The sequence below is a fragment of the Aquarana catesbeiana genome, linkage group LG05, assembly GCF_042186555.1.
Source record: "Aquarana catesbeiana isolate 2022-GZ linkage group LG05, ASM4218655v1, whole genome shotgun sequence".
In the NCBI taxonomy this organism is placed as follows: domain Eukaryota; kingdom Metazoa; phylum Chordata; class Amphibia; order Anura; family Ranidae; genus Aquarana; species Aquarana catesbeiana.
The window spans coordinates 84,464,683-84,482,484 of NC_133328.1; the positions used below are offsets into that span (position 1 = coordinate 84,464,683).

Here is a 17,802-nt window from a genome sequence, read left to right on the forward strand (position 1 = left end):
GCACTCACACAGGCAGCAGATCTACATTGCTCCAGTGCCCAGCAGCAGGAAGCACTTATGAATCAGTCCTTAAGGGCTCATTTACACTTGCTTCAGCTTCAATACACATTAAAGCGCCTACCACTTCAACATGCTTTTATGATGTGTTTTTGATGCTTCAGTGGTGCTTTAATGAAGCTTTAGTGATACTTTGTTGAGGCTTCAATGATGCTTCGGTGATGCTCTTTTGAAGCTTTATTGAAGATTGGCAGGTGCACTGTGTGTGTGTGGATATCTCATACCTGCAATTTCTCCAAAACAAAGCAAAAGCTGAATTAAAGCCTCTCAAAAACTTTAGGTGCTTCAAGCGAGCTTTGCCATAGACTTCTATGGAGGCTTTGAAGACACTTTGAAGCACCATTAAAGCTACGTGGGGTATAATTTTTGAAGCGAAGCCGAAAGAAAACAGGACTGTAAGCTTAGCATTTTATTTAGTGACGGGCTTTGACTGGCGTTCAGAGAGCTTTAACAAAGCCTGTCCAAAGCCATGTTTTGAAGCAAGTGTAAACTAACCCTAACACCCCGGCCTTCACCAGCCTCTCTCCCAGTGTGAACATGCACAGCAACAGGTCCGCACACTCTGGTTTCCCCATACCGTCTGCCCAGACCTCTAGCTCAAAGCCCTGGAAAACTCTGCTCTCTCTTCCTCTGTTTGCAAGACTTTTCTTGTGCTGTAGTCCCAAGTCTTATTCGTCTCCATAGTGCAGTGGTTCTCAACTTGGGGGTCGAATGACGATTTGCCAGGGGTCACCGAATCCTGGGCTGTTCCTGAAGCCCAAACCGCTCTCCCAGCCTTTTCACAGCCACCCAGCTGGGCTGTTCCTGGAGCCCGCGACCGCCCACTCAGCTTGTTCGCAGCCACCCATTCAGTTCATGGCATGGCTGGGGGCAGAGACTAGAGGTCAGCTGACTGGTGAGGAATGTGAAGTGGGAGGGGCTGGAGGAGACCCTATCTCCTGATTTCGGCATAGGTGTCACTGCTGCGGGACACAACAAAGTCAGAGACACAGTGAGTAACACTACCTGGGATTAGAGTTGCCATCAAAAGTCCCCACTACAGTTCTCAGATCAGCAGATGACCTTGATCAAGAGCACCTAAATTGGCTGATCAGAACTTCCCCCAGCACTGCCATGGATCCCACCCCCTACCAGCACTGCCACTCATCCCAACACCCTGCCAGCACTGCCACTCATCCCATTCCCCCCACCAGGGAGTAAGAGAAAGAAAATAAAAATAGAGAATACATGGAAGGGAGAGGAAAAGGGGGGGAGGGGACACAAGGGAAAAGGGAGAGAAAGAATAAGAGAAATAACAAGTAAGACGGCAAGAGAGAGGGGTGGGGGAAAAAAAAACAAGAAATTAGGATAGAGAGAGATAAAACTGAAAGAAAGGAGAACAAAGAGAAAGAGTGGTACATCCTAAAATGTACCATAAGGGGTTTTATTACTGTACGAGTGGAAGGGACTCAGGGAGCGCAAAATGTCTGCGTGTTAGGGGCACAGATTACTTGTCTTGCCTTGGGTGCTGACAACCCACACTACGAAAATAATTTTACTGTTGGGGGTTTACTTGGGAAATGTTATCAAGGGGTCATGGCACTACTAAGGTTGAGAAACACTGCCATAGTGCATTCACAGCTCCCAGTGTTCATTGCATGAACCATCATCCAGGAAGGAGGGGAGGATCACCTGCATCAGCAAGTCTGCTTAAGGCCAGTAGCGGCCCGTCCATTAGGGGCACCTGGGCACGCCCCCTCTATCCACGCCACCCCCTATATGAATAATGGATAGATTTATGCATAGCATATATCTATCCACGGCCGCCGCGGCCATCCCCTATTCATGCGTCCGGCCCCTTTCAGGATACCGGGCGCCTGAATTACAGCGGCGGGATGTTTTTTTTAAGCACCTGATTAGAGCAATAGGCACTAATAGGCTTCAAAATAGGGTGGGCTCGGAGCTCAGAGCATTGTGCCATGAGCTCACCCAGGTGTTACAACATCAAATGAATATTTGCGGTTGTAACACTGATCCTCAATCCTGCCAATCAGAAGCAGGTCCGAGACCTGTTTTCTGATTGACCGAAAAGAGAAGACTCCCAATTGGCTGCAGGAGGGAGGAAACGCAAGCTGCTGATGCCCGTGGAGAGCAGAGGAAGGAAAATCTGTTCCCGCCGCCGCTGAGCAAGGGAAACCGCCAGTGAAGTGCTGCATAGATGGGGCAAGTGCACCAGACGCGCCCGCTGACCGACCGACCAACATGGTACAGTTTGCCCCCCCAAAAAGAAATTACTACCGGCCGCCGCTGCTTAAGGCCCCTTTCACACAAAGCGTTTGATCAGGTTTGCCATTCACCTCTATGGACCAGCCATTTACACCCGCCTACCTCCGATCCAAAAGTCAGGTGTAAATGGACAGAGAAGTCTGCTTACTCCCGGCAGCACATAGGGCAGAGCGGGCACAGTCTGTGTCCACTCTGCAGAGTCTGGTTTGGAGCGCTGCATGCTGGGTGCCTTCTGGCGCTTGGCTGCTTTTGGTTTGCAGTGTTAGGGAAAGATACCTGACAAGAAGGGAAAGTGCAGCTTTCCCCCTTACAGGGCATCTCTATCTGCCAGCTTATTGGAGTTTGCCTCCAACAGCCAGCTGAAAAATTGCAGAGACTTTTGAGTACTCAGGGTAATGCAGAGATATGGATCCCCCCTCTAAAGGAAGCGCTCCTCATGCATTTGGATGTTTGTAAGCGTATACCTCCCTGTCTGATAAACTGTGTAAGCTGTCTTATGCCATTTTTGTAATCTACCATATTTCATTAGTAATTAATTTGCAATGACACCGTAACCCTAATGGGTAGGCACCTTACCATGTAAAAGGTTATATAGAATGTTATAAGTAGGTTATGTAAGATATGTTAACCACTCTGGGTTGGCATTACAGCCCAATGAATACTTCCATGATGATGGCCCACAGATGGCACTGTAACCCTAATGGGTTGGCACTTTGCAATGAAAATGATGACTTGAAACAGTATAGGTTGGTTATATTGGATCATTCTGGGTATTGCTGTCTAATGGCCCCCCATAAATTCAGACCATGGGGCACTGCAATTTTAATGGGTAGGCATCTTACTATGGCATAATATGAATGTAGAATGGCACATAAATCATTCTGATCTGGTATTACTACCTTATCACTAGCCTTGCCTCCCTACAATGGAAGAGAATGATATCAAATCCTATCTATAAGTAGGTTATGTAGGATGACACATAAATCATTCTGATCTGGTATTACTACCTTATCACTAGCCTTGCCTCCCTACAATGCAGGGGCGTAACTACCACCATAGCGACCCATGCGGACGCTATGGGGCCCACAGCCGAGTGGGGCCCAGTGAGGATAAGAGCACCGCCGCCACAGTCTCCCAGCCAGGGGAAGAGAGAGGAAAGGAAGAGGCGAGCTGTCCGTATCAGCAGAGAGCTGAATTGCCCGATGTAAGAGCTTTCATTAGAACTTCCAGTGCTCCCAGGGCTCACGTCACATAGCTCCACCTTTTGGCCCGGTGCCTTTGATAGACAGAACGCTGATCCAATGCGGGACATGTGATGTCATCAAAGGCGTCGGGCCAAGAGGTGGGGCTATGTGACGATGAGCCCCGGGAAGACAGGAAATTCAAATGAAAGCTATTACAGCGGGCAATCCCGCTCTCTGCTGATCCGGGTGGCTTGCCTCTTCCCCTGCATAAGTGGGGCTGTATGGGGCACAGGCAGACCAGGCTGTATTGGGCACAGGTCACGCTGTATGGGGCACAGGTCACGCTGTATTGGGCACAGGTCACGCTGTATTGGGCACAGGTCATGCTGCATTGGGCACAGGTCACGCTGTATGTGGCACAGGTCACGCTGCATTGACACTATGGCAGCTGTGGGGGGGGGGCTGTTTGCAGGGGGGCCCCATACAACATTTTGCTATGGGGCCCTGCTATTTCTAGTTACGCCCCTGCTACAATGGAAGAGAATGATATGAAATCCTATCTATAAGTAGGTTATGTAGGATGACACATAAATCACTCTGTGTTGGCATTGCTGCCCAGTTCCCTCATTGAGGCCAGACCATGAATGGGCGCTTTAACTTAAAAGATGCCTTATTATGGAAGCATAGGAATGAAGATTAAGTAGGATAGCACATATAGAGTATAATTCTGGGTTAGCATTACAGCCAAATAATCCCTACCCCCAAGATGCCAGACCTGAGGTGGCATTGTTACCCTAATGGGTAGGCTTCTTTTAATGTAAAAGATGATATGACATGTTACAGTATATGTAGGTTAGGTAGAATGACACATAAATCACTCTGGCTGAGTATTGCTGTCTTAAGCCCCCTATAATGCTAGACCATGGGGGGGGGGATTGCACTGTAACTAGAATACAGAATACCTTAATAATCCCAAAGAGAAATTGGGAAATTGTTAATGGATAATAGGCTCCTTACCATTGAAGAAATAAGCGTATAACGTACATTTCGTCTGAGCTGATCCCCTTGACAATGTCTGTTTAGACGAAACGTACATTAGGGTGGAGCAGAGCTTGTGCTGACGTCACCACCCTTTGCTGGAGCTGGCACTAGCTGCATTTTCTTATGCAATGTACGATTACAAGATAGCATTTTGTAAGTATATGTTTAACCTTTATTTAATAAAATTTGAAACAGTAATACACCATTGGAGGTTTCTCTTCTTGATTAAGCCACCGTAGAGGAACAGGAGGACTATACAGTCTAATCCCTATGTGAAGTGCCGTTTAATGTCCCTTGATCGGATGACCCGTTGTTTCACATCTTCATGCTATGTCAGACCTCCTACAATTTGGGATCTGTCTTTCTGATAAGGAGCTGGCTGGACACAGGTGGTGGGCACACTGATCACAATTTGTTGTAGTCACATTAGTGAATGATGGACACTATTTTGTGAGCACTGTGGATTGGATCCATTAAGGTGGTCTCATAATTTGATTTGTGTATTTCAATTTATTGTTTCACAACACTGGACTTCACAGCTTCATGCAATTTTTATGAATACAATGTATGTTTATTTATGTTTTATTCACACAGCACAACTATGTTTGTAGAAGGTTATGTAGAACAAATCACTCTGGGTTGGCACTGATGCCTAATGCTCCAATGATACCAGGCTGTGGATGGGCACTTTAACTTAGTGTGTGGATGTCTTATTATGGAACCATAGGAACATAGGTTATGTAGGAAAGTACATACATAATTCTGGGTTGGCATTACAGCCTAATGCCCCCCAACTAACAAGATGCCAGACCAGAGGTGACATTGTAACCCTAATGGGTTGGCACTTTACCATGGAAATAGTTGTATACAACAGTATATCTAGATTATGTAGGATGGCACATAAATCATTGTGAGTTGGCATTACAGCTTAATGCCCCCTACGATGCCAGACCATGAGGACAGTGTTACATTAATGGGTAGACCCCTTACTGTGGAATAATAGGAATGTAGATTATGTTGGATGACGCATACATTGCTCTAGGTTGTTATTAATGACCTCCTCCCCCAAAGATGCCAGACCAGAGGTGGCACTGTAATTCTAATGGGTAGGCACATCATCATGGAAGATATTACATGGAATGCTATAAGTTGGTTATGTAAGATGGTATTTTAACCACTCTGGGTTAGCATTACTGCCCAATAAATACTCCCATGATGCTGGACCACAGGTGGCACTGTAACCCTAATGTGTTGGCATTGCTGTTCAGTGCCCTCCATGATGCCATATCATGAATAGTCACTTTAACATGAAAGGATAGATGCCTTATTATGGAATCATAGGAATATAGATCATAGGATGGTACATACATCATTCTGGGATGGCATTACAGTCTAATGACCCCGACCCATGATGCCATACCAGAGGTGGCACTGTAATGGGTAGACTCCTCACCACGAAAGAGATAACATAGGTAGGTTATGTAGGATAACTCATAAATCATTCTGAGGAAGTATTGCTGTCTAATGCCCCCTATAATGTTAGACCATGGAGGACACCATACTGTAGGGATCTTACTATGGCATAATAGGAATGTAGATTATGTAGGATGGCACATAAATCATTGTTAGCTGGTGCCAAACCGGGAGGGGGGGGGGTTAGATGCTTTATTATGGAACAATAGGATTGCACGTTATATAGGATGGCACTTACATCATTCTGGGATGGCATTGCAGCCCAATGACCCCATACTCCCATGATGCCAGACCAGAGGTGGCGCTGTAACCATAATAGGTTGGCACTTTACTGTGGAAGTGATGATTTGAAGCAGTATAAACAGGTTATGTAAGGTGGCACATAAATCACTCTGGGTTGGCATTGCTGCCTAATGCCCCCTATAATGCCAAACCATGGATGGGCACTGTACCATGAAAGAGTAGATGTCTTATTATGGAATCATAAGAATGTAGATTATGGGATGGCAGATCCATCATTCTGGGTTGGCATTACAGCCTAATGCCCCCTACTCCCAGGATGGCAGACCAGAGGGGGCGCTGTAACCCTGCCTGGCAGTGGATCTTATCATAGAAGAGCTCGGACATGCTGTATGTAGACTATATCGGACGGTATAGATATCACTACATCCTAATCACCCCCTCTCCTCCCATGATATCAGAGTGGAGGTGGGCCGGTACCCATGTTGGGTAGTATATCTATGGAGATGATATGGTATACAGGAGGATGACCCCTCAGTCCGAGTATTGCCCCCCCTCCTCCTCCCGGTGAATGGTCTCCTCCATTCATCAGCACCGGAGGAAGGACAGCGCCATGCCGGAGGAGTCCCATTCATCTCCTCCAGGGGGCGGGCTCCGCTCCATGTGACCAGCCAGGGAGAGGCGTGTCCTCAGGGTGGGCGGGGTCGGTGCTGGTCGCTGTCCTGGGTGTTGAAGCTGATCGGGAATAGTAGGGATCGTTCATTGCCCATCCCCCCTGACACTTCTCCGGTCTTTCCCTCGTCCTTCTCCCGCACTCATGGACTGCTAGACCGATGGATTAACCATGCCGGGCTCTCCGAACATCGCTCTCCTCCTCCTTCTCCTCTCCGCCGCTTCCCATCATCAGGCTGCCAGTACGGACACCAGATTCGGTGAGTGCTCTGTGATGGGGGGACCTCTGCCCCCAACCGGGGTCACATTGTGGGAGGAGCTCCAGGGAGGAGGACATGGAGGGGCTACAATGTCACACTTCCTGTACAGGGGACACTCAGCACACACAATGCACTCTTACTGACTGCTATCAGAGCTCACCATGGGGCCACTGCATCCCACCATGGGGCCACTACACCCACCATGGGGCCACTACATCCCATATACCACCTACACCCCACCATAGGGCCACTACACCCACCATGGGGCCACTACACCCACCATGGGGCCACTACATCCCACCATGGGGCCACTACATCCCACCATGGGGCCACTACATCCCACCATGGGGCCACTACACTCACCATGGGGCCACTGCATCCCGCCATGGGGCCACTACACTCACCATGGGGCCACTGCATCCCACCATGGGGCCACTACACCCACCATGGGGCCACTGCATCCCACCACGAGGCCACTACACCCACCATGGGGCCACTACATCCCATATACCACCTACACCCCACCATAGGGCCACTACACCCACCATGGGGCCACTACACCCACCATGGGGCCACTACATCCCACCATGGGGCCACTACATCCCACCATGGGGCCACTACACCCACCATGGGGCCACTGCATCCCACCATGGGGTCACTACATCCCATATACCACCTACACCCCACCATGGGGCCACTACATCCACCATGGGGCCACTACACCCACCATGGGGCCACTACACTCACCATGGGGCCACTACACCCCACCATGGGGCCACTACATCCCATATACCACCTACACCCCACCATGGGGCCACTACACCCCACCATGGGGCCACTACACCCACCATGGGGCCACTACATCCACCATGGGGCCACTACATCCCATATACCACCTACACCCCACCATGGGGCCACTACATCCCATATACCACCTACACCCCAGCATGGGGCCACTACACCCACCATGGGGCCACTACATCCCATATACCAGCTACACCCCACCATGGGGCCATTGTTATACTATCAATAGTAATATATTATATTATTATAATGTTATTATAATTACCATTATTATCATCAAAATTATATATAATTATTATTTTTATTATAATTAATACAAATAACTTTTTATATTATTTCTATTATATTATAATGTTGTTATTATTATTATTGTGATTATTTTTTTGTATTAGTAATATCAGCATCAATATCAAATCATTGGTATACTTCGGTCTTTATAACAGTTTTAACATGAAAGAACTACTAATATTAGTGTTCTAGAGGACAGTTATTACTAATTTTATTGGTATTATTATTATCAGTTTTAATATTTATATTATTATTATTATTATTATTATATATCGAAGGGTCACATAGACAAACACACCATGCGCTGCTTTGAACTTGACCGTTCCTGAGTGCATCTCCCCCTTGGTATAGATAGGTCTTTATTAACTGTTTCCATATGAAGGAACCCTTAAAGTGATTTTAAAGTATTTCTTTTTGTACCAAATGACAACCCACATCCACATTTTCTTTTCTGCTTAATGGACAGCATGAGGAGAAAGCTCAGAGTAAAAAAAATGGTGAAAACTTCAGCAAGGGCATGGAAGTTCTACTATTAGCCAACTAATGTAAAAAGATACTTTATTACCACTTTAAATCTTATCTCAGGGCTGCTCGCACACTGCAAGGGTTACATGCTCATTTAGGTTGGGGGGGGGGGTTGGGGGGGTTGCGGGGGGGCCACTCTCCTCTACCCCCTACACTCCAGGAGTGGGTGGTTCCTCGGTGTCCTCACTTCCAGTGCATGTCTATGGACTCTACATTATTTTTGATGATGTCAGGGGATCTGCAACCAGCAGAGCCTAGAGGGGAAGAGGTTGTGGTGACTGGTCTTACAGCCTGGGGGCGGGGGCCTGTTGGAAGCGGAGGATCAGGTAAAGTCAGGAAAAGTAAAAAGAACTTTTTGCAGCCCCCTAGGTCTTAAAAAAGCACTCCAAGGGAGCATTTTACTTTCCCCGGAATCAGCTTTAAAATAACTTTCCAGTTTCAGGGAACCTCTGAGAATAGTTGCTAAAATATCTAAAATTCACTGTACTTGGTGGTCATTAAGAAGAATGTTCCTTACCTTGATGGTCAGTGGGAAGAATGTCCCATACCTTGATGGTCAGAGGGAAGAATGCTCCCTATATTGGTGGTCAGTGGGAAGAATGCCCCCCTTACAGATCACTAAAACAATCATTAGTGTCAGTGGTTTCTTATATGAGAAGTAAAAGTTGCCCATTGCTCAAGGAACTCCTAATTAGCTCTGGAGGAACCCTAGGATCCAGCCAAATCCTTATTGAGAAAGGCTAATATAGATAATATAGCACTAAATGGCAGGCAATAGGGTTGTTCAGTTGAGTATATCAAGATTCCAAACCAATATAGTGCTGATGTATCAAATAGGATCTACAGGGAATATTGAGACAAATGCATAGCACAAAGAAAAAAAAATTGAATTAAAGAATAGTTGCCTATAGCTGCTATAGAACCCTCTTTAACATGTTAGGCAGACACGTCAGTCCCCGTGAAGGAAGTACTAATATTAACTGTTTTTACAGAAATTACACAAGTTCCATACTTGAAAGTTGCTGCTTGAATGTTAACTAGAACAGTGTTTCTCAACTCCAGTCCTCAAGGCACACCAACAGGTCATGTTTTCAGGATTTCCCTCACATGAAATGGCTGTGGTAATTACTAAGGCAGTGAAACTGATCAAATCACCTGTGCAAAATAGTGGAAATCCTGAAAACATGACCTGTTGGTGCGCCTTGAGGACTGGAGTTGAGAAACACTGAACTAGAACTTCAAATTACAAAATCCTTACTTTAAAGGACTGGACAAATCCCAGGAACCAGGTAGCCAATGTTTCTTAAAAATTACAGCTGGCACCTAACCTTTGAGGTTTTCTCCAGTTGTGAAAAGAGCGTATCCTACATAAAATATGTCCACAACTGGTGTAAAGTGCCTGGACTGAGTTAGATCCTTACCAGGGCAATATTTAAATGGATTCTATGTATTCCACTGTGCAAATGCATGCTGGCGCATTAGCTCAGTGGGCTTCACAGAGGCAGGAAATATTACATACATTATAACTCTTACTATATAAAACATCTGTAGGTCTAACATACAAATATCTATGAGCTGCTTTCAATTGAACTGTGTAGGCCCTTTGTGTAGCGCTCACCAAAAGTATACACACCTGTCAGTGTATCTCAGTCATTCCTAACCAGGGTTCAGTGAAAGCCTAGGAGTCCTGCAGAGGTTTTTAGGTATCCCTTGAACTGTGGCTGATTGACCTCGAATCTTATGGTGTCTCTATTTGGGTCCAACACCAAATGGCAAATCCAACAGCATGGTATCAGAGATCTTTTTTGCTGTCTGCAAGGGTGGTTTTTCTTCCCACTGACCACCAATGTAAGGTACATTCTTCCCACTGACCACCAATGTAAGAGGGGATTCTTCCTGCTGACCACCAATGTAGAAGGACCACCAGTGTAAGGTACATTCTTCCCACTGACCACCAATGTAAGAGGGGATTCTTCCTGCTGACCACCAATGTAGAAGGACATTCTTCCCACTGATTGCCAAAGTAAGGGACATTCTTCCCACTAACCACCAATGTAAGAGGCATTCTTCCCACTGACCATCAATTTAAGGAACAGTCTGCACACTAACCACAAACTGAAGGGTAATTTTTCCCACTGATCCCCAATGTAAGAGGGGCTTCTTCCCACTGACCACCAATGCAAAAAACATTCTTCCCACTGACCACTAATATAAGGAGTATCCTTCCCACTGATTACCAATGTAAGGGACAGTCTTCCCACTGACCAACAATGCAAGGAGCATTCTTCCCATTGACCACCAATGTAAAGGGGCATTTTTCGTGCTGACCACCAATGCAAGGAACATTCTTCGCATTGACCACCAACGTAAGGGTAGTTTTGCCCACTGACCTCAAATTTAAGAGTCATTCTTCCCACTGATCACCAATGCAGGGGGAAAGGCATTCTTCCCACTGACCACCAAAATAAAGGGCACTTGCCCACTGATCACCAATAAACTGGTTTTAGCATGGGGTTTTTTGAGACCTGGAACATTCTTGCCACTCACTTCATATATAGAGGGCATTCCTCTCACTGACCACCAATATAAGGGGCATTGTTCCTGCTGATTACCAACATTAGGAACATTCTTCCCGCTGACCACCAATGTAAGGAACATTCTTCGCTCTAGCCACTAAAATAAGGGTCAATTTTCCCACTGACCACAAATATAAGGAGCATTCTTCTCACTGATTACCAATGTAAGAGGCATTCTTCCCACTGACCACCAACGTAAGAGGCATTCTTCCCACTGACCACAAATATAAGGAGCATTCTTCTCACTGATTACCAATGTAAGAGGCATTCTTCCCACTGACCACCAACGTAAGAGGAATTCTTCCCACTGACCACCAATATAAAGCACATTCTTCGCACTGACCACCAATGTAAGGGTCATTTTTCCCACCTACCACAAATATAAGGGTCATTCTTCCCACTGGCCATAAATATAAGAAGCGTTATTTTCACTTACCACCAATGTAAGGGGGCATTTTTTGCACTGACCACCAATGTAAGGGGCATTCTTCCTGCTGACCACCAATGCAAGGAATGTTCTTTGCATTGACCACCAACGAAAGAATCGTTTTTCTCACTGACCACAAATATATGAGCTATTCTTCCCATTGATCATCAATGCAGGGGGAAATGCATGCTTCTCACTGACCGCCAATATAAGGGGCACTTGCCCACTGATCACCAATAAACTGGTTTTAGCAGGGGTGTCCTGAGACCTGGAAATTCCAGTGTGGTAAAAGGTTGATAAAGGCTGGTGTAGATAGAGGCTTCAAGCCAATGCTTAAGGCAAGGCAATAAGGCTAATAAGTAAGGCAGAAAAGAAAACAAACATATATAGTGCTGATGCATCCCACAGCTTCTATATATTGAAAGTGTATCTAAACCTGCAGCTTATCAGTAATTAGTTGTAGTGGCTGCATTTGTTTCTTTTATCAGGTTAAGTACATTTTCTGCAAGCACAAAAAATGGCCTATTGATCCTTACAGAAATCCAGGGTCCATGTAACTTCCTATGTATTTAAAGCGGAGCCTCAGGCTCCTTAAGAAAAAAATAAAAGTCAGCAGCTACAAATACTGTAGCTGCTTACTTTTAATATCAAGACACTTACCTGTCTACGAATCCAGCAGTGTCTTCACCCCAGCCAATTTTTCAATCAGCTGCCACCATATCCACTAAGGGAAACCGGCAGTGAAGCCTTGTGGCTTCACAGCTGGTTACCCACTGCGCCTGCACAAGCAGCACTTGTAAATGGCCTGGTGGTGGGGGAAGGAGGAGGGGGCACAGGGAGATCAGCCAGAAGTGGGAGCCAGTACTTGTTAAAACTAGGTACCCGCACCCCTACGAAAGGTGCCAAATGTGGCAGTGGAGGGGGGGAGGAGGCAAACAAGTGGTGCCTCCCCTCCCCTACACTGCAAAGGTTAAAGAGGAACTGCAGTCTGCTCACATAATTTGTAATAAAAACATTTTCGACATATCTGAAGCTTCCCTCCAACCACTTTGCATATTATTTTATATATACTGTGATTCTGTACTTGCCAAATATGCTGCAGAAATCTCCCTCCACTGAGTCTGGCTGCATTCATTTTAACTGTGGGCAGCTGAAGCTGCTGCCTGTTCACTTCCTGGATTTACACAGACACACAGAGGCACACCTCCAGCTCTGCAGCCCTGCAGCTTTCATTGACCCTCTTATGACTCACCCCCCCTCCCTTCCTGGCAAACTCTCACGAGAGTGAGAGAGAGAGAGAGCTGTGCATGATGTCAAAAGGCTAGGCTTTTTACCAGACGAGAAACAGGACGTGGGCTGTATAAGATATTTACTGGCAGAATTTTTTTTTTTTTTACTATCCAGAGTTAAAACAACAAGGGCAGAAGATTTAATAGACAGAATGTTAAAAAAATGACTGAAGGTCTGCTTTAAATGCTGGTTTAGACTAGGGGTGCCCTATGCCTTGGTACGGCAGGCTCCAGTGCTCTAGGCTGAGGGTGGGCTGTTCTATGAACTACAAGACAACATCCCTTTATGTAATGGACATGAAGGGAGAAGGCAGTGTTTGTTGTCCAAATCAGAAAATAAGCCTAGTGTGACAGTGTTGCCCCTCAGTAGATACAAAGTAGTGAGTGAGTATTGCCACTTTAGGACAAGAAGTGTGTTACTGGCAGGATCACCAGGTAAAAACAAGACCTAACAAAAAAAAAAAAAACGAATGCAGCCACCACATCTATGAACTGCTAAGCTGCAATATACATTTTTGGAGGGTTTAGATACTCTTTGGGCCGCATGAAATTCTGCGTTCAGGCCGCACATTACTGAAAGCATATGATTCTAAATACGAGGACTTTTTAGTACAGCGTGCAGCCTCTGAGTATTTCAGCATGTCATCATTTTTGTGGATAGGGGATATTACTGCTCTAACTGAATTAGTGAAGAAAAATGAACAGCTGCTACATAAGAATGTGACAAAAATGCAATGCAAAAGATCAGTGAAAAATGTCTCGCTAAAAATATAAAACAATAAACATTGAACATTATATCAAGTTTCGTGTGTAAATAATAAAAACTTTGTTATAAAAATCAATCTCAAATATAATGAATATAAAACAGAACATGTATATAATGAGTAGAAACACAGGTGAGAAAGTCCCAAAGGTGAAACAATCCTATGGTAAACATATATGGGGTCCACCATGAAAAGTTGTTGCTCAGAAGTTGGGTACAAAGGCCTCAGCAGGCATGTAGAGCATCAGGGATGGTGTGTCCTATTATACACTTACCGGAAATAGTGGACTTGAATGTCAGCGACAACGAGTCAATCAAGCGAGGATAGCCCGATCAGCAAATTTCCAAAACGATCCAGGGAATCCAAAGAGCACCAAGAACGAATCCAGGGAATCGTGCAGGTAACCGTGAGGCTGGAACTCAGATGTTAAGCAGCCAGACTGGAAAGCCAAAAACTGATTACGAGATCACATTGTTGACTTATCAAAAAGTTCACATTCTTCACTTCTCTCAAAAGTGACACCAAGGTCCTTCTACTGGGTAGGAACTAGCTGCTACCACTTTTGAGAGAAGTGAAGAATGTGAACTTTTTGATAAGTCAACAATGTGATCTCGTAATCAGTTTTTGGCTTTCCAGTCTGGCTGCTTAACATTTGAGTTCCAGCCTCACGGTTACCTGCACGATTCCCTGGATTAGTTCTTGGAGCTCTTTGGATTCCCTGGATCGTTTTGGAAACCTGCTGATTGGGCTATCCTCGCTTTATTGACTCGTCGCTGACATTTGAGTCCACTATTTCTGGTAAGAGTGTATACCCCCTTATCTCGGGTGGAGGACACACTATCCCTGATGCTCTACATGCCTGCTGAGGCCTTTGTACCCCACTTCTGAGCAACAACTTTTTGTGGTGGACTCCATATATGTTTACCATAGGATTGTTTCACCTTTGGGACTTTTTCACCTGTGTTTCTACTCATTATATAAATGTTCTGTTTTATATTTATTATATTTGAGATTGATTTTTATCACAAAGTGTTTATTATCTAGACACAATACTTGATATATTGTTAAATGTTTATTGTTTTAGATTTTTAGCGCTGCATTTTTTCACTGATCTTTTGTCATAGTTTTTGACAGACTGCTGGCAGTGGGACTGGATGCCACACCTGTGCCTCCCAGGTGCCTGAAATCACCAGTATTTGACGCTGACAGGCCAAAGTAGTCTGGTCAAAATTAAATTAATTTGATCCACTTTTGGGCAAGTTCAAGCAAATAGTAATTCAGCTACTTTGGAAATCTTGTGAATCATTGAAAGCCAGTTTTCTGAGTATGTTAGAAGTAAATAGGTCAGTGTTCCCTAAATGGGGGTACTGCCATGATTTTTCCGAAAATGTCTGTCAAGAGGTTCTGCAGTACCTAGGATCAGCCGTTCTTCGATGGTCAGGGGTTTCTCCTTAACCATCAATGAACAGTGGCCCAGTTTGTTACTTTCCTCCAGAATGCTTTCTGTCACTGCCTCCTGTGTTTTCTACAGCAGCTCTCTGCTCTACTTGAGAAATGATCCCTCGGAGATTCTAATTTTAAACGTGAAAAGAACTGCGCAGTGTCAGTGCTAACGATTTGGTGACAGAGTGGTGATGTTAATGGAGACACACATATCCAGGCTTATTTTCATGTTAATCAGATTCCATAAATTGGATTTAAAGCTATGTTTATGTTGTAAGGCTACCAGCCAGGAGTAAGAAGGGATTAGTTGTATGTGATATCATTATTTGCCATGGTAAGAGTCAGTAGCATTTCCTATTATCTACTATATGATGGTGTTTATTAAAGGGGTTGAGTAACATTCATATGTTTTAAGGGGTAACCTACATGTAATGCACAATACTGAATTCATGTCTCTGCTGTCATTATAAATTTTCTATATGTTATGGTGGTGCTAGAATTTATTGTGTATTGTGTTTATTGGCTGACATTTTGCAAAGAGAAGTCTGTATCTTACGAGCTTGCTTTGTCAGGTATATTAAAAACAGTTAAAAATATAAATATATAATATATAATATAAAAATATATTTGCATTAACTCAGTGGAAGTAGCCATTTTTATAGAAAGGAAGAGTGTTTATAATGATGGAGACACTTATCAGACTATGAGACTCTAGAGTTTGGATCCCTAATAAGACGTTTTTCTTGAAATGTCAGTGGTTTTTAAAGAATTGATTGTCTCAATATGGGAATAGTCTGTAGCATGGCAGCCGCTCCTCTGCATGGATGACATCCGCACTTAAAATTATAGTCGAAAAATGTGTTGATTTCCTGAGCAGTAAATAACTTGCCCTCCCGTCACTTTAGTTTACGTGACAATGCCATTCTAAGTATGGTGGATGATTGGGAGATCAAGGGGGGGTGCTAGAATGGGAAGGTTGGCAGTATTAAAACTAAATTTTCAAATGGTATTGGGTATGTATGTGTATGGCTTAGGGTAAAATTTGGCATTGCTGTAGTATATATAGTAGGGATCGACCAATATAGTTTTTTCAGGGCCGATACTGATTATTTGGCTGCCTTTCAGACCGATAGCCGATATCAGGTGCCGATATTCTGTAGATTTAAACTTTTTATTTTTACACTGTCCTTTTAAAAAAAAACTTAATCACTGTTATTGCTGTCACAAGGAATGTAAGCATCCCTTGTGACAATAATAGGTAGCACAGGTACTCTATAAGACCTCAGACCCCTCTTCTGCACTTGAAAGTATTCAAAACGTCAAGATCAGCGTTTTTGAATACTTTCTATTTTTTAAAACTGGTGCTTTTAGGATGCCAATAATCCAGAAGTGATGTCATGACATCGCTTCCGGGTTAATAAATCCGAGACACGAACAAGCTGATCTGCTTTGTTCGGGTCTTTGGCCAGCCGGCAGATGTGCCAGCTGGTCACTCGGGCCTCCTGGTGGGACAGGAGACCCAGCGGAGCGGTGGAATGTAGCCGGAGGGGGGATGTCCCCTCCCGCTTTTGTAATAACAGCCGAGCGGCTGCTGAGCCAATCCTCCCCACACAAGACCGGTCTCTGTGGCTCCTACATGCCCGAGGATTGTTTTTGACTTCCTCATGTCTGCTGTGGAAATGAGGGCGTTGGGAACAGTCCACCACTGGATTGTGGGGGAGCGCTGTTTGCAGGTGGAGTGGAGGTTCAGGGGAGTATACAGCTTTCTTAGTTCCCCTTGACAAAACGAACAGTTTACCTGTGCAGTGCGGGCACAGCCCCACTGCATGGAAAAATGTTTTTTTTTGCCCGGAGTTGGGCTTTAAATATAGAAAAAACACCCAACCCTGATTCACTTCAACATGCGAAAAAAAGCATTTTTTAGTTATAATTGACCATGACACTTGATTTTTACAAGCAGCAAAAAGGCCTGAATTGGCCTACTGGAACAAAGCTAAAGCCCTCAACATTGTTCAAAATGTCCAGTGGCACAACAGTTTAATAGTAGTTTGTGAGCCTATCCTAAATGTACAGGTATGTGTTTGGTAGACATTGGATAGTGTCAGAGGAGTATGCGAGCTCTTGAATAGACAACAAATAAGAAGAGACAAGGTAAGTTTTATCTTACAATAAAAATTAGACTGTATTATCTGAGAGACTATAGACAGATATTGTTCAGTGGCTTGACAGTATATAAGCAGCTTGGTTGGGCTGCAGAATAAAATGAAGAGATAAGGCAGTTTTTTTTTTTTTTATAGAAATTAGAGTATATTATTTGAGAACCAAAAGCCAAAAATATTGTACACTAACTGCACAGTGCAGCTAAAGATGGCAGTATTGTTTTCTCCATTACAGAACAAGTCCAGTTGAATGTGACTATTATTAAGATATGACATGGCCTTTAAAACAAACCTGTAGTTTCTCCAAGAACTAAACACTGGCTCATAAACCCTAA

General features: G+C 44.5%; 1 protein-coding gene across 1 annotated transcript in view; it reads left to right on the forward strand.

Moving 5' to 3' along the window:
* The first annotated feature begins 6,925 nt into the window (after positions 1-6,925).
* PTPRN2 (protein tyrosine phosphatase receptor type N2) overlaps positions 6,926-17,802 on the forward strand; it is a 1,455,485-nt gene continuing 1,444,608 nt past the window's right edge. The window contains exon 1 of the mRNA XM_073629933.1: positions 6,926-7,192. Within this exon, the coding sequence (XP_073486034.1) occupies positions 7,105-7,192 (88 nt within the window). The 5' untranslated portion in view covers positions 6,926-7,104. The remainder of the gene's footprint in view (positions 7,193-17,802) is intronic.